The sequence below is a fragment of the Garra rufa genome, chromosome 11 (genome assembly GCF_049309525.1).
Source record: "Garra rufa chromosome 11, GarRuf1.0, whole genome shotgun sequence".
In the NCBI taxonomy this organism is placed as follows: domain Eukaryota; kingdom Metazoa; phylum Chordata; class Actinopteri; order Cypriniformes; family Cyprinidae; genus Garra; species Garra rufa.
The window spans coordinates 33,716,144-33,739,666 of NC_133371.1; the positions used below are offsets into that span (position 1 = coordinate 33,716,144).

The window sequence follows — 23,523 nt, forward strand, 5'->3', positions numbered from 1 at the left end:
GCCCTTTGAAGCCGCATTTAAATTGCATTTTGGAAGTTCAAACTTGGGAGCACCATAGAAGTCCATTATATGGAGAGAAATCCTGAAATGTTTTCCTCAAAAAACACCATTTCTTTACAACTGAAGAAAAAAAGACATGAACATCTTGCATGACAAGGGGGTGAGTACATTATCTGTACATTTTTGTTCTGAAAGTGAACTACTCCTTTAATATTTTTTTGAAAACCATGATTTTTCCAGAATTTTTTTGATGAATCAAAAGAACATTTTGTGTTATTATGTGCCTTTACTGTAAATTTTGATCAATTTAATGCACCCTGTATATAAAAAAAATACATTTACTGACCCCAAACTATTATATTAGTATACTCCTAAAAAGAAAGCATGTACAAATATTAAATGTATATCTTTTGCTTCAAAGAAACATGTATGTAAATAAAATGTATTTTATTAAAAATCAGAAGAAGGAAATAAGCCAAGATTAGGATGAAAACTGCTCATTTAAACATTTCTGTCTTTGGGAGTGTTCACACTTGTAGTTTGGTTCATTTGGTCCGAATTATACATTTGCTGCTGGTCTGCTTAGCGTTCACACTGGCATTTTTGACAGTGAACCTAAAGAGACTGAACCTAAAGGCATAGTGATACGTTCAGAACCTGACTGGTCGGGTTGAATGACCTATATTTTGTGACAAAACTCACCAAACACTCCAAACAAAAGGAAAAGGTGTGTTCGACTTAAAGCGACGTTCGACTTTTAGGTCGAATACACCTAACGCCGTCTGCTGGACTAAGTGCGCTCAGTGTTGCAATGTACATATGATTTTATTTTCACCACCTGTGAACTCCCAAAGAGCTCATAAAAGGCACTTTACCTCCTCATTGCTCCATTACTCATTTGGATACACCACTTGTTCCCTTCATGAAGTCATGTCGCATCTTTTCATTATTTTTAGGTTTTGGTACGTTTAGAAGTATTTGGTCTGCGTTGCATTCATATTAGAACCTCCCCAGAGTTCGCTTGGACCAAGACCCATCTTTTCAGCGGTCTCAGTTCGCTTGATTGGTGTGCACCAGGGTTCAGATGGCAGCGTTCACACTTTCCACCGCACTAACAGAGTTTGTTTTAATTGAATTAAACATGACAAGTGTGAACACACCCTTTAACATTGTACATTTTCCCATATAAGGTACCTACCCTTGTTTCTCAGAGTCTAAAAGACGGTTCAGCTCCTTCGTCTTCATCTCCAGCTCACTGATCTGCTTCTTCAGCATCTGCTGCTCTTTCTGAGCCTGTTCCCTTCCAGAGCGGAGTTCAGTTAACTCTGCCTCTGATTTCTGTATCAGACAAAAACGCATACAGAAACACATAAGATCACAGAAATTGATTGAATTGAAAGATTCAGTTATTTCAGTTGCATTGCTTTTAAGGATTTCTCAAACTATTTCAAATTGTCTATGTAATTAATAATAGGTAAACACTCAATAACAAAGAGCAAAGAAACAATACAAGATCACTTTCTTATCAATATTGTTGTTTCTGTAGCAATCACACAACAGGCCTGTAACATCTTCAAAATGAAGTCACGGTGACGAAGCAGAAATGTGCTGCAGTGCCGCTGACCTTGGCCTGGGTCTCTAGTGTCTCTATCCTCTGCTCTGCAGTCAGCAGTTTGTCTCTGCCGTCTTTCAGACTGGTCTCCAGCTGAGAGCACTGTTCCTGCTTCTCCTGCAGCCTGCGGCCCTGTTCCTCCAGCTGAGCCTGCACTTTACTCAACTCCTGCACAAACACACACACAAAAAAATCAACATCTATGAACTTACAATAAAATAACTCTCTTGTATTTGACTGATATAAAAACACGAGGCTCGAATGGTGTCAAAGCAATAGAACATACTTGTTGCTTATCTTGCAATGCATTTTGGGCAGTCTCTAGGTGGCTCTCCAAGTCGGCTCTCTGGGCATTTTTTGCTGCTTCAGCAGACAACAGCATCTCAGTCTTGGCTTTTAGCTAAAAGACAAAAGAAATATATATATATAAACTTGACTTAACATTGATTTTTTTTAATACTTAATTTAATGATAATTAAATATTAATAAACTTGTATTTTAACATCTATAAATCATTAGGCTGGAATAAAATTTAGAAGCTAATAATGTCACTTTACAGCAAAGGAATGGTTCAAAGAAAACTGGTTTAGAAAGTGATGAGATGAATAAATTAGACAAATTTTCTTTTTTATTTTTATTATATACTATTATTGCATGTATAGTGTTCTATATTTTTATTGTGTTTAAGTTTTAGTAATTTTTTGTCTAATTTTTTTGTATACACACATATCTATCAATTTTTTTTGGCATCATTACTTCAGTCTTCAGGTTCATATGATCCTTCAGAAATCATTCTTATATGCTGATTTATTTTCAATGTTGAAAACAGTTGTGCTGCTTTATATTTTTTGGCACCTGTTATACTTTTTTCAGGATTCTTTGATGAATAAAAAGTAAAAAAAAAAAAAACATTTATCCAAAATAGTAAACTTTTCTAACAATATAAGCCTTAACTATCACTTTTTATCAATTTAACACATCCTTGCTAAGAAAAAAAAATGTACACACTCCAAACTTGAACAGTAGTGTATATTGTTACAAAAGATTTCTATTTGAAATAAATGCTGCTCTTTTTAACGTTTTATTCATCAAAGGTTCCTAAAAAAGTATCACAGGCTCCAAAAAATGTTAAGTAGCACAACGGTTTTCAACATTTATAACAAATCAGCATATTAGAATGATTTCTGAAGGGTCATGTGACACCGAAGACTGCAGTAATGATGTTGAAAATTCAGCTTTGCATAAGTATATAGTAGAAATTATAGAAAGCTATAAAGTATATTAAAATACAAAACCACTATTTTAAATTGCAATAATATTTCACAATATTACTATTTTTCAGCATTTTTCATCAAATAAACGCAGCCTTGATGAGCAGAAAAAAACATTACAAATCTTACTGATCCCATACATATAGTTTTTAATATAGAGTAATTAATTTAATCAATCTGTGCTTCCAGCTTTGCTACTGTTCGGACGCTCTTGCTTACTGCTCCGCGCTTTGCTCCCCGTTTATTAACTTTTCTCATATTTTTCTAAGATTTTAACTTCAGCATATCAGCACAGTGCTCAGACAACACATTTTTGATACAAGCATTACTAAAAGGAGACTTTTTGCCTCCCACTACCAGCAGCTTACATTCCGGAGACGGGAAAACACAGCTGTCTACTTTCAACAGACAAGAAAGAAAATGCCTCTTCTGGAATCTACTTGCTGCACAAACTGCCACAGACTTCTACAAAGGATTGTGGTTTTAGAAACAAAGTTACTTGCTGGACTTCCAAAACAGGCAGAACACACAGAAGATCATCATCACGGACCCCCTCAGCATACAGCCGGTGAGTCCTGTGAATCTAGTCAATATCGACAGTTTATAAGTGTAGAGGAACAAGCCAAAACTGATCGACACACAAATCGATGGCACAAACAGGGAGCGAGACCCAAAGGCACTCGAGACATCAGACTGTCAAGAGTATCTCGTATTGCTGCAGTAGAATCCTCTACCCCAGATATGGCTATGACAAGGCTTGCAAAAACTGGTGTTTTACCACCCCCTATACTGCTTGAAAACAGATTTGAAGCATTAATGAATGTGGGTGAGGAATCCCCAAATGTGAACATAGATCATATCAGCCAGCTGCTAACATTGCTACAAACAGGCGTGCAAGGTCGAGCAGACAGCGGCACTCAGCTCAGAGCGCAGCCGAGCCCAGGACTCTGATAGTGGGTGACTCCATTATCAGAAATATAAGTAGCAGAACTACAACTACATGCTGCTTTCCTCAAGCAACCGTCTCTGATGTGAACAAGAAGCTTCGGAACATTCTAATGAAACACAAGACTGCAAATCGAATTATCATCCATGTGGGAAAGAACGATATTCGGAATGAGCAGTCAGAACTCCTAAAGAATGTTTTCACGGTTGCTTGGACTGAATACCTGGCTACAAAGAACCTGCAGTCTAAAAGGAGTCAACTTCATTGACAACTTCAACCTTTTCTGGGGCCACAGACAACTGTTCAAACTGGACAGCCTCCACCCAAACAAACTTGGTGCAAGAGTGCTCCAGTACCACAGACAGACTGTGACGTACTGCAACAGCTCCAAGACTCAGCACCGAAGGATGACTTTCTGGTAAACAGCCAGGGAAGCCAGGACAACATATTTAAGCCACCGGAAACACCAGAGCCAGAGCTCCATTCACCAGACACATTATCCCTCTCTCCAGCATCTCCACTTCTAAGCTTCTCACAGAAAATGGAGGAACTGGTATATGCTGGAACCAGACTCTCCCACTCTTTTGTTGCAAGCCCACAGTTATCAACTAAAAAACGGCGGGCACCACAACCACCAAAGCCTGTGGGTCCAGCTTGCCCTCCTCCTCCTGTGAGAACCCTCCGGCTGCTGCCACAACGTCAGGGCCCAAACCCTCCTCCGTCTGCTGTGAGTGACCCATCTAATCTGAGGCCTATTAGGCATCAAACTAAAATTGCTCTAGAGACAAAAAATAATGCCATCAAGCTAGCGTTTTTAAACATTCGCTCACTAAAAAATAAATCACTTCTGATCAATGATTTTATAACCACAAACAACCTGGATTTTATGTTTCTAAATGAAACATGGCTAGAAGACAGCTGCAGCACAACAGTCCTCAATGAAAAAGCCCCTCCTAACTTCACTTTCATGAGTGTCTGCAGAGCTGTTAGGAGAGGTGGAGGTGTAGCTGCTCTTTTTAAAGATGTCTATCAATGCAAGCAAGTGTCATTTGGTCAGTACTTGTCTTTTGAATATCTAGGGATTGTGCTGAAAGGTGCTCCACGCATTCTATTTATCATCATTTACAGGCCCCCAAAATACTCTCCAGCCTTTGTTGAGGAGTTCACAGAACTGCTATCAATGATTTGTTCAGAGTTTGACTGTTTTGCTATTGCAGGGGATTTTAATGTTCACATAGAAAATGCAGAAATCAAAACCACAAAAGAAATTATAACGGTTTTGAACACTTTTGACCTGATTCAGCATGTGCATGGGCCACACTCTTGATTTACTCATCAGTAAGGGTCTAAACATTTCATCCACTGTTATCAAGGATGTAGCACTATCTGATCACTTCTGTATTTTCTTTGATATATTGATCTCTGCTCCTAATGAATGTAGATCTGTCTCTGTCAGAAAGAGATGCATTAACGATAACACTAGTGTGCTATTTATGAAGGCTATATCTTCAATGCCAAGCATTTCTGCAGACTCTGTTGATCTTCTCCTGGAGTCCTTCGACTCAAAAGTTAAGAATGTCATTGATGACATCGCACCTGTGAAAATCAGAAAGACGTCTGGCAGACAGAAATCGCTGTGGAGAAAATCAACAGCGGTACAGAATATGAAAAGACAACGCAGAAAAGCTGAGCGGCTGTGGCGGAAGACGAAACTTGAAATTCACTATAGCATCTATAAAGACAGCCTTCATGCTTTCAATGCTGAACTAGGTAAAGCTAGACAAATGTTCTTCTCAAACCTTATAAACAGCAACTTAAACAACACTCGCACTCTTTTTGCTACCGTTGAGAGACTAACAAACCCCCCCTAGTCAGATCCCTAGTGAAATGCTCTCTGATAGCAAGTGCAATGAGTTTGCTTCCTTCTTTTCTGAGAAGATCAATAATATCAGAAAGACAATTAGCACACCCTCAAGTTATGCAGAGGTCAGACAGATTCGACCACAATTTCAAAAAGAAGTCACTTTGTCTACTTTTGAAGCAATCGATAGCAACATTTTGGAAGAAACAGTACAGCACCTCAAATCGTCAACCTGGTACCTTGACACACTTCCCACATCTTTTTTCAAAAGTGTGCTTAGCTGTTTAGAAGCAGATCTCTTAGAAGTGGTGAACACCTCACTTCTTTCTGGGACTTTTCCAAACTCCCTGAAAACTGCAGTTGTTAAGCCCCTTCTGAAAAAGAGAAATCTTGATAACACCATATTGAGCAACTATAGACCAATATCAAATCTTCCTTTCATAGGCAAGATTATTGAAAAGGTTGTTTTTAATCAGCTGAACCACTACATAAACTCAAATGGATTCCTGGACCACTTCCAATCTGGTTTCAGACCACATCATAGCACTGAGACAGCGCTCATAAAGATAATAAATGATATTCGCCTAAATTCCGATTCTGGCAAAATATCAGTGCTGGTATTACTAGATCTCAGTGCTGCGTTCGACACAGTCGATCACAACATTCTTCTAGATAGACTGGAAAACTGGGTCGGCTCTCTGGGATGGTTCTCAAATGGTTCAGGTCATAATTAGAAGGGAGAGGCTATTATGTTAGTATAGGAGAGCATAAGTCAAAGTCCCACAAGGCTCAATTCTTGCGCCGCTGTTGTTCAGCCTGTATATGCTCCCACTAAGTCAAATAATGAGAAAGAACCAAATTGCATATCACAGCTATGCAGATGATACCCAGATTTACCTAGCCTTATCGCCAAATGACTACAGCCCCATTGACTCCCTCTGCCAATGCATTGATGAAATTAACAGTTGGATGTGCCAAAACTTTCTTCAGTTAAACAAGGAGAAAACGGAAGTCATTGCATTTGGAAACAAAGATGAAGTTCATAAGGTAAATGCGTACCTTGATGCTAGGGGTCAAAAAACAAAAAATCAAGTAAAGAATCTTGGTGTGATTCTGGAGTCAGACCTCAGTTTCAGTAGCCATGTCAAAGCAGAAACTAAATCAGCATACTATCATCTCAAAAACATTGCAAGAATTAGATGTTTTGTTTCCCGTCAAGACTTGGAGAAACTTGTTCATGCCTTTATCACAAGCAGGGTGGACTATTGCAATGGTCTCCTCACTGGCCTTCCCAAGAAGACCATTAGACAGCTGCAGCTCATACAGAACGCTGCTGCCAGGATTCTGACTAGAACCAGAAAATCAAAGCATATCACACCAGTCCTCAGGTCCTTACACTGGCTTCCAGTTATGTTTAGGATAGATTTTAAAGTACTTTTACTTGTTTATAAAGCACTCAATGGCCTAGGACCTACATACATTGCAGATATGCTCACTGAATATAAACCTAACAGACAACTCAGATCACTAGGATCGAGTCAGTTAGTAATATCAAGGGTTCACACAAAACAAGGGGAATCCGCCAGAAGAGATCAGATGTGCTAATACATTAGCCACATTTAAATGCAGACTCAAAACTCATCTGTTCAGTTGTGCATTTATTGAATGAGCACTGTGCTACGTCCGAACAGATTGCATTATTTTATGTATAATCATTTTACTGTGCTAATTAATTTTAAATCAATTTTTTTAAATCATCTTAAATTCTCTGTTTTTATTGTTGTTATTATTTTTTTTAATTTTTATGATTTTTATGCTATTATGATTTTAATTCCTTTTATGTACTGCACTTTGAATTACCATTGTGTATGAAATGTTCTATGTAAATAAACTTGCCTTGCCTTTGAAACAATTAAGAAAGCTTTTTGTTCATTGTAATAGTTTTAGTAAACAATAGCAACTGGACAGAAATAGATAATTTTCATAATCAAAGTTCGCATTAATTATTAATTTAAATAATTAGGAACAATCACAGCACAAGTACCTGTGTGTCTAGCTGGGCAATCTTCTCTTTGCTCTCTGTAAGCTGTGTGGTCAGCTCAGAGTTTGTGGTCTCTAGGCCCTGGCAGCGATCTTGCGCTGAACGCAGGTGGGTCTTCTGCTCCTGCACCTGCTCATGAAGGTTGTCCTGAGCCTGTTTGTGGCTCTCTGACTGGTTCTTGAGTTTGTCGGTAAGCTGCGTAATCTAAAATAACACATTGGTGGAAAACTAGAGTGAGCTTCTGTCCTATTCAAATCAAAGTCACACTAGTAGTCACACTAGTCCAGTGCCTAGTACCTGTTCCTGTAGTGAGTGATTTTTCTCTTTTAGTTGGTTCAGCACAGCTGCCTCTCCTTCACCGGCCTGGATCTTAGCACACAGATCCTCTCTCTCTGCCTCCAGCTGGCTAACACTGTCCTTGCTCCTCTGCAGCAGAGCCTCAAGATTCTGGATCTTCTGGTCCTTGTCCCCGATCTGACGCAACACCTGCTCCAGGTCGTTCTGCATAGGTCAAAGCAAATGTTTTTTTTTCCCCTAGAAAAATTCACTGATGGAACTCTTAATGAGATGCTAGAGTTATGTTTACCTGTGCTTCTCTAAGTTTGCCATTAGTGCTCTGTTGAAGTGTTTGTAGTTCTTGGTGCTGTTGTTTGGATTTGTCCAGCTGATGTTGCAGGTCAGTAGACTTGGTAGAGCTCTCCTTTAACTGCACACATATAATCAGTCACAGTGAGAAAAACAGACAAGCACAGTGGTTAAAAGTGAAAACAAGACACTCAAGTCCACCATAGCAGTAATTATTTGGTCTGGGTTTTGCATGTAAACACACATTATTAATTATCACGGTGATTACTGCAGTACTCTTAGTGTGCTTTACTGCATTCATGTGGTCCAAGTCTTCCTGCTGTGAAATTTGAAGTTATCAGATGTTTTTTGTCTTCACCTGTTCTTCCAAGCGGGACAGTTTAAGCTGCAGGTCTGCCACCTGCTGTTCTCTATCTTTGAGTTTCTCTCCTGATAGCTGTCTCTGCTCTTTCAGCCGGCCCTGCAGCTCCCCCAACTGACGCTCGGTTTCCAGCAGCTTGGCATGCAGCTAGAGAGGATGGAAGTATGAGAGCCTGATTACAATAAAAGTACTAATGTGTAATGGTTTAGTGGATTTGATAATCTGAATTTTGATTCTGGATTCATTTGATTATTATTGTAAATAAAAATAGAGATGGATGAATATTTGGACGAGTTTGATTCTGATCTAAAGGTTAGATGGATTTGATTCTGACCCTAAATAGATAAATTTGATTCTAAATTAAGGGATGGATGGACTTGATTCTGAACAATAGGACGGATAAGTTTGTTTTCTGACCTAAAGGATATATGGATTTGATTCTGATTATAACTGGACAGATTCATTTTGGTACTGAAGAATGGCTGGATTTGATTCCAATTCTAACTTGACGAATGTGATTCTGAATTAAATGCCGGTCAGATTTGATTCCGATTTTAAACAGATAAAAATTATTATTAACTAGGGATGTAACGGTATTGTGAATACCGTCTTACCGCAATAACAAATTTTTTCGATACTACCGTGGTCGCATGACTCGATAAAACAATAGGCCTTCTGAGAAAAGTTTGCTCAGGCGAATGGAGCGAACGGGAGGTAGCGGGAACTACATTTCCCATCAGCCCAGGCGTGGCCATCATCCTTTACGGTCTGTTGTCGCTACAGACTGTAGCAGCAAGGAAAAGAGATGGAAATGGTCGAACCTGCTCCGTCTGAAGTGCGTATGCGTCACGTATTATTTTCAGCACCCATGTTAACGGATTAGAGCGTTCACACTGCACGCGGTTGCTGTCCGGTAGTACGTCCTAGAAGCGGTGCCTTTGCAGCAGTGCAGCAGTGCAGCGATCGTTTCGGCACCGAGTCTATTTTTTGCTGCGCTGTATGCGCTGAATTAATGTTACAGTGCGTTGTTCGCTGTAAAAATTAACATGGATTGACACGGAAATGTACCATAAATGCATATAAATTTCACAGTCAACACGTGGCTTTTTGGCTAGGTTTAAAATAAGGTGCAGTTTTAAAGAGGCTAAAGTAGGCAACATAATAGATGCACTTGTCCAGGTAGAAAAGTTATTTAAAGGATTGTTTTTAATAAAGATTTAATGCGAAAGAAAGGCATGAGAGCCTACTGCACTGCAAAAAATGCTTTTCTTACTTAGAATTTTGTCTTGTTTCCAGCCAAAATATCTAAAAATTCTTAAATCAAGAAAGATTTTCTAGACAAGTAAAAATTATTGTCTTGTTTTTAGTAAAAACAAGTCAAAATTAAGTAAGTTTTTGTTTAAAAAAAGCTAAATAATCTGCCAATGGGGTAAGAAAAAAAATCTCATTTCAAGCAGACAACTAGATTCAGACAACTCATTCAGCTAAACTGATTTGACTGTTTTTTACATGCTTTAATATTTTTTTGTTACTAAAATTGAAATATTTAAGTTTCTGTTTCAAAGTTTACAGATAGATGGCTAATTTGTATGCCGTTGATATGTTCAGTGTTCATGTAAACTGTTTAATAAACACTTCTGGCACTTTTTTCGAGTCTCTTCATTAGTTTTGTTTTTCCTGTAAATGATTCAATAAATACCGTACCGTGCCATTCATACCGAGGTATTACCGTACCGTGAAGTTTTGATACCGTTACATCCCTATTATTAACTAAAGGACTGGTTGATTTGATTCTGATTCTAAACCTGATGAATTTGATTCTGAACTAAAGGATGGTCAGATTTGATTCTGATTCTAAACCTGATCAATTTGATTCTGAACTCAAGGATGGATATATTTGATTCTGATTCTAATTTGATTCTAAACTAAAGGACTGGTAGATTTGATTCTAATTCTAACCATATGAATTTAATTCTGAACTAAAGGATGATGAGATTTGTTTCTGATTCTAACCTGATCAATTTGATTCTGAACTAAAGGATGGATGTATTGATTCTGATTCTAATTTTATTCTGAACTAAAGGACTGGTGGATTTGATTCTGATTCTAATTTGATGAATTTGATTCTGAACTAAAGGATGGTCAGATTTGATTCTGATTCTAACTTGACGAATATGATTCTGAACTAAAGGACTGACAGATTTGATTCTGATGCTAACTTGACGAATATGATTCTGAACTAAATGATGGTCAGATTTGATTCTGATTCGAATTTGTTTCTGAACTAAAGGATAGATACATTTGATTCTGATTCTAATCTAATTAATTTGATTCTGAACTAAAGGATGGATAGATTTAATTCTGATTCTAATCTAATTAATTTGATTCTGAACTAAACGATGGATAGATTTGATTCTGATTCTAACCTGATCAATTTGATTCTGAACTAAAGGATGGATAGATTTGATTCTGATTCTAATTCGATTCTGAATCAAAGGACTGGTAGATTTGATTCTGATTCTAACCAGATGAAATTGATCCTGAACTAAAGGATGGTCAGATTTGATTCTGATTCTAACTTGACAAATATGAATCTGAACTAAAGGACTGACAGATTTGATTCTGATGCTAACTTGATGAATTTGATTCTGAACTAAATGATGGTCAGATTTAATTCTGATTCTAAATTGATGAAATTGATACTGAACTAAAGGATAGATACATTTGATTCTGATTCTAAACTGATTAATTTGATACTGAACTAAAGGATGGATATATTTGATTCGGATTATAACTTGATGAATCAAGAGTGGATAGATTTGATTCTGAACTAAAAAAATGGATGAATTTGATTTAAATTCTAACTGGACAGGTGGTTTATCTAGTGTTGTGTATTTTTTTTTACTGACCTGGGTGATTTCACTTTGCTGCTGCAGGCCCTGGTTTTCTTTATCTTCTCTCTGCTGTTGAAGTTGTTTCCTCTCTGCCTTCAAGTCCTGGTGGGTCTTCTCCAGCTCGCTAAGTTCCCGTCTGAGTCGTGTAGCCTCCTCCCCACGTTCGGTCAATTCTCCCTGGGTCCGAGTCAGAGCAGCCTCTCCCGATGACACCCGGGCTTGGCTCTCCTGGAGCTCCAGGTCTTTCTGGTGCAGACTAGCCTGAAGACTCTTCTTAGAGGCCTGCTCCTGACCCAGACGCTCCTCGAGTTCCCGACTCTCCTTCTCCTTACGAGATAACTTCTCTGACAAAAGCTGAGGAGCGGCAGAATGATTAGACATTTATTGCCATTGAGTTTTTATTACGACCGAGTAAACTGACAACTCATTCATACATCCATAACTTTTGGCAGTCTAGTGGTTAATGAACAGAACTGCATGCGTCTTGTGGAAGAACATTATAGCCCAGAGCTGCTACTTTCTGTTTATGTCTACGACGAATAATGCAGATACTGGGCTACTCCCCAACGGTTTCTACCAGAACCAGTTTGAAATAGTCCAAACATAAAAACGTATTATAGATGTACCGTAGTGTTTCTGAACAAGTCAAAAAATGGACAATGGATTCATGATGTACTCGCTTATAATACAAATATGCACACTGCACAGAGCATCAACATCCAATAAGATGTCAAATAACAGTGTTGTGGCATGCTGATAAATATCTGAGAATTCTGGGATAGCTCAGGGATTTCTCTTATGAGGGCAGAGTTTTATGAGGGCAGGGCAAGGCAATTGTGTTGTGACCTTTGCCTCTGACAGCTATAAAAAGGGCAAGGTAGATAAGGTTGCATTTAGTCTCAGCCGTCACGCCCACTGAACGTTGGCTAAACGTCTGATGCATATGGTACGCTTAACTGGAAACACTTCAGGAATGTCGAAGTCGTCATCTGATTAGTTGACTTTGACTGGATTTCCGGAAGACGCGAGTGTCGCGTTTATTTTCGGTCTGCTGGGAAACAAAGCGCAGACTGATTTACTCTGCGTTTTGCTAAAATGTGCTTATGCAGATGCCATTGTTGTTATACACATATGCGGCGTTCGCGAACAAATTACTGACTTACTGCTTGTTCTCCCTCTTCTTCGTTATCTTTCAGTGCTGGTTATTTCAATGACTGACTTCTTGCACGCCAGTCTGTTGTTGTGGGGGCATTTCCACGCACAGAAACGTGACGCTGAACAAAACGAACTGTGATTGGTTGTTTGACATGTCGATCAAACGGTCTTATGGGCGGGACTTGGCCAATGAAAGCTGCCAATAGTTCCAGACCTTCAGCCATCAGTCTGAAGGTCTGGCTACGCGAGACTAGGTTGCATTTGGCCGTGTGTTGCTGGTAACAGTGTCTTCTTCCATTGAGCCACTTTCTATTTGGACCTTAACGTGTACAAAAGAGTCTTAAAAGGATAGTATATCCAAAACTTTGAAGTGGACTGGAAAAAGTCTTAATTATTAAAAATAGAAATAATAATAATAATGGTATATAATACAATACACTACCAGTAAGAAGTTTTTGAATGGTAAGATTTTAAATGTTTTTTAAAGTCTCTTCTGCTCACAAAGTCTGAATTTATTTGATTCAATGTAGAGCAGAAACAGTCAAATTTTGAAATATTTTCACTATTTAAAATAACTGTTTCCTATTTGAATATATATTAAAATGTAATTTATTCCTTTGATTTTAAATCAGAATTTTACCATCATTTATCCAGTCATACGATCCTTCAGAAATCATTGTAATATTTTGATTTGCTGCTCAGAAAACTTTTATTATTGTTATTTTTTTTTCAGGTTTCTTTGATGAATAGAACAAAAACAGCATTTATCTGAAATAGAAATCTTTTGTAACATTTTAAATGTCTTTATCATCACTTTTGATAATTCTAAAGCATCCCTGCTAAATAATAGTAATAATTTCTATAATTTCTTTCCCAAAAAGAATGGTATAGTGTATAATGTTACAAAGGCTTTTTATTTCAGATAAATGCTGATCTATGGATCTTTCTATTCAAAGAATCCTGGAAAAAAAAAGTACTCAAATGTTTTAAATATTTATAATAATAATTAAAAGCATTTCTTGAACAGCAAATCAGCATATTAGAACGATTTCCGAAGAATCATGTGACACTACAGACTAGAGAAATTATGCAAAAAATTTAGCTTTGATCACAGGAATAAATTTCAATTAAAAATATATTCAAATAGAAAACAGTTATCTTAAATAGTAAAAATATTTCACATGAATCAAATAAATGCAGGCTTGGTGAGCAGAAAAGACTTCTTTAAACATTAAAACTTTAAAAATTAAAAAACATTAAAAATCTTACTGTTCAAAAACTTTTGACTGGTAGTGTAAATATGTTATGCTTCCTTCATTATAGGCAAGACTTAAGTTTCCCCTTTTTCTCATTCCTTTCCTTGAATGTATCTTCCTTTTGAACTTGAAATTATGGTTTAAATTTATCCCAAAGGACACTTGACAGGGATGGTTCTATTAACGATCCCTTAATCGCCTCTATTTCACTTCCCATCAGTACCATGGTCCACATTTTTCAAAAGCCAGCCCGCCTTTGGAGTCTGATCTCCTAATCTCGTCCTGACAACTTGAACAATGGACTAGAGAGTAGCGGGTCATTACCTGTGGCCGTATATCGCTCTGACCGGCACAGCAGGCACGAGACGAATCACTCCCTGCTGCTTTAATTACACACCATCTGTGATGTGTATGTCAACACTCTTTAATGGCCAATCAAAACACACAGTGTGCTGACAGGTCAATGGGGCGACTTTGGACTGGCACATGGGGCCAGCAGCACGAGAAGCTTCCTATGAAATGTGTTGGGCTGTTTCCTGAAAGCCAGCTGGTGACGCTTGTAAACGGCGGTACAGTAAACTTATATTTGGAAGTGGGTCTTAACATAGCCAGCACTGGCGTGGGTTCTGTGAATCTGTAAAGCAGGCCATTAAAATATACAGCTGGATTTGCTGTGAGCATAAAGCACATGCCTTGTTGCTTAGGGTGGTCCGGTAACTCTAGACACAATGTATTTCCATCTGTTTGTGTATGTGAGTGTTACCTGGGTCTGCTGTTGGTGGTTGTTCAGGCTGCTCTGTAATTGGTGGATCTGTTGGGTGTAGACTGCTGCCTCCTGAGGGCCCTTCTCCAGTTCTGCCTTCAACTGAGCAATCGTCGTCTACAAACAAGCATGCAAATGTGAGACGCCCAAAGCAAACAAGTCTAGTCAAAGTATGGCCTGTAATTTGTCTGAAGACAAAGGGACAGAAGTACAGTCTGTTATGTTGTATTATTGTTCATTTTACTGTAAAATTCACTCACAAATGCTACTGAAATGTTAATATTGTAGATTCAAATTCTGTAAAAATCTTCGGAGTGTTTCATGGGTTTAAAGGTTTAAAAGACTGTTGACTGTATTTGCTTCCTTCAGTGTCATTTATCCTCCTGTAAACTTTAATATGCGGTCTACTTTTGATAAAATCTGATATTTTTGCACATGGCAAAATAAGAGATCAAAACATTTTTCATTGGATGATATTGAAATAATGCATTATGGTGAGAACACAGGTAAAAAAAAATCTAAAGCTGATGACAAGAAGAACATAAATAGAACACAGACACTATGAGAGACTACTTCTTTGTTGCGTAATATCTAATAACTTAGATAAAAGGGCAGATATATGAAAAACAATTGACACTGAGGTGTTCAAGAGGGGAAATTGTTACCTCCAGTTTACGAATCTCCAAGAGCAAGCAAAGCAGGTGCAGAGTTAAGTGAAGGGTGAACGAGGGAGAAGGACACACAAATACAGACCAGTGAGGTGAGACAGGACACAGTACAGAGACAGAGGTGCCAATACACTGCATCTAGAGGTTATGACAAGTTCTCTGGGGCAAATCACTGGCTGTGTTTCAAACCCTGTGAGCTGCCTACCTAGAAGGCATGCTTGTGATAAGAAATACAGTAAATACACACTATTGTTCAAAAGTTTGGGGTTAGTAAGATTTATTTTTTTAAGAAATTAATACTTTTATTCAATAAAGACATATTAAATTGATTAAAAGTAAAAAATAAAAAAGCTGACATTTTAGCAAATACAAGAATTAAGTAAAAATATTTAGAGAATAAAGTTGAAATTGCAATGATTAAGTCAAAATATTTTGAGAAAAAAAGTCAAAATTATGAAAATAAAGTCCAAATATTTTGAGAAAAAAAAATCTAAATATTTTAAGAATAAAGTCAGAATTACGAGAAAAAAGTAAATATTTTGAGAAGAAAGTCGAAATTACGAGAATAAAGTTAAATTTACTAGAATAAATTCAAAATATTTTGAGAAAAAAAGTCAAAATTATGAGAATAAAGCCAAAATATTTTAAAAAATAACGTTAAAATTACAAAAAAAAGTTTTATATTTTGAGAATAGTCAAAATATTTTAAGAAGAAAGTTAAAATTATGAGAATGAAGTCAAAACCATCGTTAATTAATTAGTTCACACTTTATGTGTAATTCATGCAAGGATCTCACATGCAACTCATTTATTAGGATGCATATTATTGCTTTACTAGACAGCTCTCTAGGGTCTGGAACAGACATACTATAATCTAATGGATCTATAGAGGCATTCATTTGAAAAGAATGATGTCAGCAACCTTAACATTTCCTTATACCATCACTAGATGGCAACCTTTTGTATTACATACACCTACAAAAGTCAAACCAAAATATCTGAAAAAAGCACACTCAAGTGACCTGTTTGTAATGATCTATGAACCAGAACTATTCTGCATTTGTGGGACCTTATATAATGAAAAGCAATTTTTAGGTCAGAAGTGCAGGTGATTACAGGCATGTTTACAGGAAGCACTCAGAGGTGGGAGGCCTGCCAGTGTGTTAATGGTTAACCTCTGGACTCTGTTGGAGAGGAAAGTCAGTGTAACCCTTGTTTGACAAACACGTTAGATACGACATTATGACTGGATTTACAGTTGAAAACAGTCATAGGGTGTATTACCAAGCTAGCAATCTTCAGTCGTTCATAATCTCGGTTTATTTTAATGTTCGAAGTGACGTCCCTGGTGCACCCATTCAAAGGTCATCTGCTTGTCGCTGTCTCAAAATGACCTTTCATTATCTCTGCCTTCATGAGTTATTGATTCTGGCATGAGTCTCCATATTTGTCCGCTTCTATCAATACTTACACTTTCCGAATAAACAGCAGAGATCGACTGTTTATAAAGCAAAGCATCATGGTAACTCTGTCCTTACGTCAGTTATACAGTGCAGGCAAGGTCACAGCAAGTTTGAGCCTACCTCTGAGGTAGTGAAGTTGGCCTTCAGCTGTTCGTATTGGCTTTTGAGGCGCTCAGACTCCTCCTCCCTCTCACGGGTCATGTTGTCCATGAGCGTCTGCACCTGCACCAGCTCTTTCTTCAACACCTCCACGTCTTCCACTCCAGGCCTCTGGAGCTGGACGAGAGCCAATGACAGACAGGATTAAGCCGTGAGAGATTGATGAGGTAAGAAGATGGTGAGGTATGGGCCGCAGCAGCTGAGAGGATGCAAACTCATTACCATGAGATAATAAATGTGACATTACCAGCTCTGCTGCTAGTTTCTCCTTCTCCTGTTTCTCCTTCTGCAGATCTTGGTTTACATTGGCCAGCCTCTGCTCCAACGCTTCTCTCATGCTTTTCTCCTCGTCATAACGAGACTTGATGTCTGGAATATGAAACACACGCTTTCATTTTGATTTAATTAGGCTTAGTAATTGTTAGAATGGTCACGGATCAGCGATCTCCATGTGAAACTAATCGTGCAAACCAAACCGTATGCCATAGAGACTTTAAACTTGGAGGGATGGTAGTACTCACATCAACTACAATGTGACCAAAGCTCGCCCCAATCGGCCTAACAGGGGCGCTACAGTGAACAAAAGTACGAAATCGCTCATTACTCCCTAAACCGTCAGTTGCAGGATCAAGTGTCTTATGTTGTCGGAATCCTTGGCTCAAGGCGGACAAAACACACGCCTCAGATACGATCATAAGCCTGGCAAATTTTCAGGTATTTCGGGAACAAAACCAGTGCAGAAAGATTCTCTGGACAGTGAATATCAATAATTATCAAAAAAAGATGGAACTTTCGACTCACCGTCACAAAGAGGCACCAAAACTTTCGAAAGGGGCAGGGACACTTTTAGTAAAATGCCTATAACTCCTAAACGGAATGAGATATCTTCGCCAAACTCAGAACACTTACATAAAAAAAATGGAGAGCTTGGCCATTTGGTGGCGCTATTAGAGGGAAAAAAACAAAAATGGCTATAACTGCGCAACCATTTGTCCTTTCAACAAAATCAACGTACACAGTCTTGGTCCAAAGTGCCACAAGTTTCTATAAGGACATTTGTGTATCTTAAAAAACATGGCCACCATTGGCCAACAAAGTTTGAGCACCTATTAGACAAGGTTAACAGAGGCCGTAATGAAACTCCACTGGCCTGTTCGACTCACAGCCCCAAAGCTCTGAGAGAAACTGGCTGAAGAAATCAGCTACTGGGGGGCGAGGTCACATTTTTCAAGGGTGTAGACTAGGGCTGTCAATCGATTCAAATATTTAATTGCAATTAATCGCATGATTGTCATGAGTTAACTCATGATTAATCTCACATTGTTATCTGTTCTAAATGCACTTTAAATTAATACTAAGTTATTAATATTCTTTTCAACATGGGCATCAACAAATATGGATGCTTTATGCAAAAGTATGTTTATTATTAGTGAAACCATGCTCAACATAAAGCATGAAGACTAGACATGTTTCAAAGGTCATAGATGTTTTTTAAAGAACTTGTTCATGTCTATTAGACACACAAAAAAAGAACAAAGAAATACCAGTTCCCATTACTTCTTTATTTGCACTGAGCAATTTACTTGCACAAGCCTGTTTACATTTTGGCAGGACAGGGCAGCTCACTTCTTTTGAACATGCTAAATGCACATTTATTAGTTATTATTATTTATAAAATTAATTTTGACACCCCTACTGTAAACGATTGTTTGTTGTGCGGTTTTTCGCACATATGCACAATATTTGTATCATACGATAGAACTCATCTTTACGGAAAACTTTGCCTCTAGAACCACTGCTGTCAATCAAATTGTTTGTTAAATGATGGAGATGTCAAAAACCTACTTTCTACCTACCTACCTAGATCTAGGTTTTTTGCTTAAAAAAAAAAAAAAATAAATAAAACACTGCAGTGTAATTATCTGGACTCTGTGGGTCAATAATTATCAAATAAAATGTTGAAATTTACTTTTTGGGAGACTATAACGGGGTTGTTTAGAAAAGGGGCCTGTCCAAATTTACCCAAAATCCTATAAAACCTAAAGGAATACACAAAACTTCACGAAACCTGGTGAGCACGTGACAGGTGATTCTAAACAAGCATGCAAAGTTTTAAAGAGATCAGACCACAGCTGGCGCTATAACAGATAAAAGGACTTAAAAACACTGCATTTGTATGGTAAATTTGGCAAAAAATTTTTGGCAAAAATGCTTTTTAATCATTGATTTTGGTGGGTACGGCCTTGCTAAATAACATGTAAATGTCTTTTTCCTTACATGCTTAAATGCTTGAACCCCGGTAATTGCTGCTTGCAGCAATATTTCAATTTAAATTTGAACTTAATTTCATTTAATTTGAGAACTGACCTTAATCTGATCCCTTTTTTTAAATAATGTTATGTATAGAAACATTTTAACATTCTAAAGATTGCATAAATATTAAAGACAGGAAAAGGCATGCAAAACTTACCAACTATCTCAGTTGCAAGCTGAGCAGCTTTCTGTTCAAACAAGTCTTTCATCTGTTTGATGTTGAACTTCTCTGTCTCTGATTCGTTGAGTCTCATCACGAGCTCTGAGAAGAAAGAAATACTGACTGCACATTCACAAAATGAACTATTATGAAAAAAAACACATTTAAAAGTATGTTCAGGATTCAATACAAGATACACTGTGTTGACAGCATTTGCACTGAAAAGCATTTTGATATATGTGATCCTGGACCACAAAACCAGTCATAAGTAGCACGGGTATATTTGTAGCAATAGCCAACAATACATTGTATGGGTCAAAAATATTGATTTTTCTTTGATGCCAAAAATCATTAGGATATTAAGTTAAGATCATGTTCCATGAAAATATTTTGTACATTTTCTACTGTAAATATATCAAAACTGAATTTTTGATTAGTAATATGCATTGCTAAGAACTTCATTTGGACAACTTGAAATGTGATTTACTTAACTAACCTGTTTCTTCACTAGTACCATCACTCTGTGAGCCCTAAAATCAATACACATCCAGCAATTCAATTAGAGAACACGCAAACATTCCTTCAGTACTCAATAGACATCATTAAAAGTGTAAACTTTTCTTAATTTATCTTTGATTTCAAGCATTTACTTTGTTAGTTGCTAGTTGTCCTTGTACTTTGTCTAATTCTTTTTTCAATTCCTCAGAAAACCAGCGTTCCTCCTGAAAGCACACACCAAAATTGCACATCAGCATTTTTACACCAATACACATCCAGTGGAAATAACATTATTGAGTAATGCTGCTATGAGTAATGAATATTTCATACATACTAAGGCAGATAAGATAAGAATGGTGGGAATCAAAGGCAGAATACCTTCAGTGAAGCCTGTAAGTCTTGGACTTCCTGTCGAAGAAGGCCTAGATCCTCCCTTAACAAGAAAAACACAAGCCTTTATTATATATGACTATTCCATTAGTTTTGTATTGCTTCAGTAATAGTATAGGATGCTGGCTAGATTATCTGCTTGAGAGTTTCTCTGACAAGAAAGGAAGCAAGAAGGGTTTTTAGCCCACCTGCCAGGGGTGAAGGGGGACGGCTGGTCTCCTGGCTCATGGAACAACTCGTAATGTTTGAAGAGCTCCTCAGCAGAGTTGTGTGACTTCATACACTGGGGACAAATGAAGCCCTGTGGATAAACAAATTAACACCATAATGAAATCAGACGAAGATGTGAAACAGCAAGGAACACATGACTTAACATCAACAGACATCAGTTACTAAAAGGAGAATTAAAAGGTTTGTTCACCCAAAAATGAAAACCCAATGTTTTACTCACCTTCAAGCCATCCTAGGTGTATATGACTTTCTTCTTTCAGACGAACACAGTCAGAGTTATATTTAAAAAAAAATGTCCTGGCTCTTCCAAGCTTTATAATGGCAGTGAATGGGTGTTGAGATTTTGAAGCAAAATAAAGTGCATCCATCCATCCAAGTTCTCCACACAGCTTTCAGGGGTTAATAAAGGTCTTCTGAAGTGAATCAAAGTGTTTGTCTAAGAAAAATATCCATATTTATAAAACTTTGTAAACTGTAATCTTTAGCTTCTGCTCACAGTCGTATGTGCATTCACAAGAGAGTGGCGTTCCAGCGGATTACATAGGACGTAGGCGAATGCGAAAGCGCAAAGGAGAGAGCAAAATTCGATTTAGCCAGGAGGATACTGATTTTCCTTTGCTGTAAACAAAACTTGATTTTCACAATACTAGCAAATTCTCACTGGAGCTCACGCTATGCCTACTTTACAGTTAGGGGAAGCTAGAGATTACGGTTTATAAAGTTTTAAATATGGATATTTTTCTAACACATCGATTCACTTCAGAAGGCCTTTATTAACCCCCCGGAGCCATGTGGAGTACTTTTATGATGGAAGGATGCACTTTATTAAACTTCAAAACCTCAACAGCCATTCACTGCCATTATAAAGCATTATAAAACATTTTTAAATATAACTCCAATTGTATTAGTCTGAAACTAAAAAGTCATATACACCTAGGATGGCTTGAAGTTGAGTAAATCATGGGGTAATTTTAATTTTTTCTCTTTAAGGGAGAGTTTATCCAAAAATGTATGTCCTCTGATCATTTATTCATCCTCATTTTATTCCAAACCCATATGATTTTCTTTTATCAAACACAAACGAAGATGTTCAAGATACTCATTTTTGTATTTAAAAACAGAAAGTTAATCTACTAGTTGTTAGCCACATTTTTATAAAATTGTATCATGTGCAACACACTGCAAAAGATGTTGGCCTATGTTTACATAGAAAAATGTTGGAAAAAATGCTTTCTGTGTGAACCGTTACAAATAAAGTGACCAAAAAATAAATAAATAAAAAATACCAAAAAGATCTAAAGGGATAGAAAAAGTAACAGTCATAATTTCCTCACTCTTATGTTGTTCCAAATTCATAAGACTTTGGTTAGTCTTTGAAACACAAACACAAATGAAGATACTTTTAATGAAACCTGAGAGGTTTCTGTCCATCCATTGAAACTTTAGGTAACCAAAGCTTCAAAGATCCAAAAAGGTTATAATTTAAGTAAAGTAATAAGCTAAGTAAAAACAAATCCATAGGAATCAAGCCATTCAGTGATGAACAGATCTAATTTAGACTTTCATACTGTATAAATGTACATACATAGATCGAATCACATTTGGTAAACACAAAAGCTTGTGCATGTTCCTCGACTTTCACTGGAAGGACGGAAACCTCTTAGGCTTCATTTAAACTTCTTACCTACCTAAAGTCTTATTTATTTGGGATGACATGAGAGTAAGTAAATGATGACACAATTTTCATTTTTAGGTGAACTATCTCTTTAAATTTGTACCATTTGAACACACACATTTAAATTTGGCATGTTGTGGTTTTACAAAACATACGATAACCAGACAACATTTGGCATCACTAATAAAAAACCTTTTATGACAAGTTTTGATGTTCTTTGTCAAAAAATATAGGCAAATGTGAATAGTTTGAGGTCTATTGCATCTACTTTAGTCTATTCCTCACATACAAGACTTCATATGGACTAATTTTATGGTGCCTTTTGCCATTTCTGAAGCTTGATGGCAACTGGTCACCATTCACTTTAGCTGTATGGAAAAAGAGCAGCATGAACATTTTGATAAACCTTTCATTTTAAAAGAAAATCTACAGTTTTAGAAAAAAGTGAACTTTAAAGGAACACTCCACTTTTTTTGGAAATAGGCTCATTCTCCAACTCCCCCCGAGTTAATAAGTTGAGTTTTACCGTTTTGAAATCCATTCAGCCGTTCTCCTGTTCTGGCGATATCACTTTTAGCATAGCTTAGCATAGATAATTGAATCCTATTAGACCAATAGCATCACGTTCAAAAATGACCAACGAGTTTCGGTATTTGTCCCATTTAAAACTTGACTCTTCTGTAGTTATATCGTGTACTAAGATCGGCAGAAAATGTAAAGCTGCGAATTTCTAGGCCAATAACATTAGGAACTACCCTCCCATTCCGGCGTAATAGTCAAGGAAGTTTGCTGCTGTAACATGGCCGAAGCAGGTGTAGTAATATCACACAGCACATGTGCAAATGCTAACCTAGCTGGGAACTAATTTCAGGCGCTGCGTGATATTACTCCGTCTGCTTCGGCCATGTTACAGCAGCAAACATCCTTGACTATTACGCCGGAATGGGAGTATAGTTCCTAATCTTATCGGCCTAGAAAATCGCAGCTTTACATTTTCCGCTGGTCTTAGTACACGATACAACTACAGAAGAGTCAAGTTTTAAATAGGACAAATATCGAAACTCGTTGGTCATTTTTGAACGCGATGCTATTGGTCTCATAGGATTCAATGATCTATGCTAAGCTATGCTAAAAGTGATATCGCCAGAACAGGAGAACGGCTGAACGGATTTCAAAACGGTAAAACTCAACTTATTAACTCCGGGGGAGTTGGAGAATGAG

General features: G+C 37.4%; 1 protein-coding gene across 1 annotated transcript in view; it reads right to left on the reverse strand.

Moving 5' to 3' along the window:
- eea1 (early endosome antigen 1) overlaps window positions 1-23,523 on the reverse strand; it is a 39,325-nt gene that overhangs the window by 12,518 nt on the left and 3,284 nt on the right. The window contains exons 3-18 of the mRNA XM_073850511.1: window positions 20,585-20,697; window positions 20,385-20,439; window positions 20,159-20,230; window positions 20,005-20,038; window positions 19,506-19,610; window positions 17,283-17,404; window positions 16,997-17,152; window positions 14,746-14,862; window positions 11,587-11,925; window positions 8,675-8,824; window positions 8,318-8,437; window positions 8,029-8,232; window positions 7,735-7,935; window positions 1,899-2,012; window positions 1,625-1,780; window positions 1,199-1,338 (exon numbers count right to left, since the gene is read on the reverse strand). Coding sequence (XP_073706612.1) covers window positions 1,199-1,338; window positions 1,625-1,780; window positions 1,899-2,012; window positions 7,735-7,935; window positions 8,029-8,232; window positions 8,318-8,437; window positions 8,675-8,824; window positions 11,587-11,925; window positions 14,746-14,862; window positions 16,997-17,152; window positions 17,283-17,404; window positions 19,506-19,610; window positions 20,005-20,038; window positions 20,159-20,230; window positions 20,385-20,439; window positions 20,585-20,697 — 2,198 coding nt within the window. The remainder of the gene's footprint in view (window positions 1-1,198; window positions 1,339-1,624; window positions 1,781-1,898; window positions 2,013-7,734; window positions 7,936-8,028; window positions 8,233-8,317; window positions 8,438-8,674; window positions 8,825-11,586; window positions 11,926-14,745; window positions 14,863-16,996; window positions 17,153-17,282; window positions 17,405-19,505; window positions 19,611-20,004; window positions 20,039-20,158; window positions 20,231-20,384; window positions 20,440-20,584; window positions 20,698-23,523) is intronic.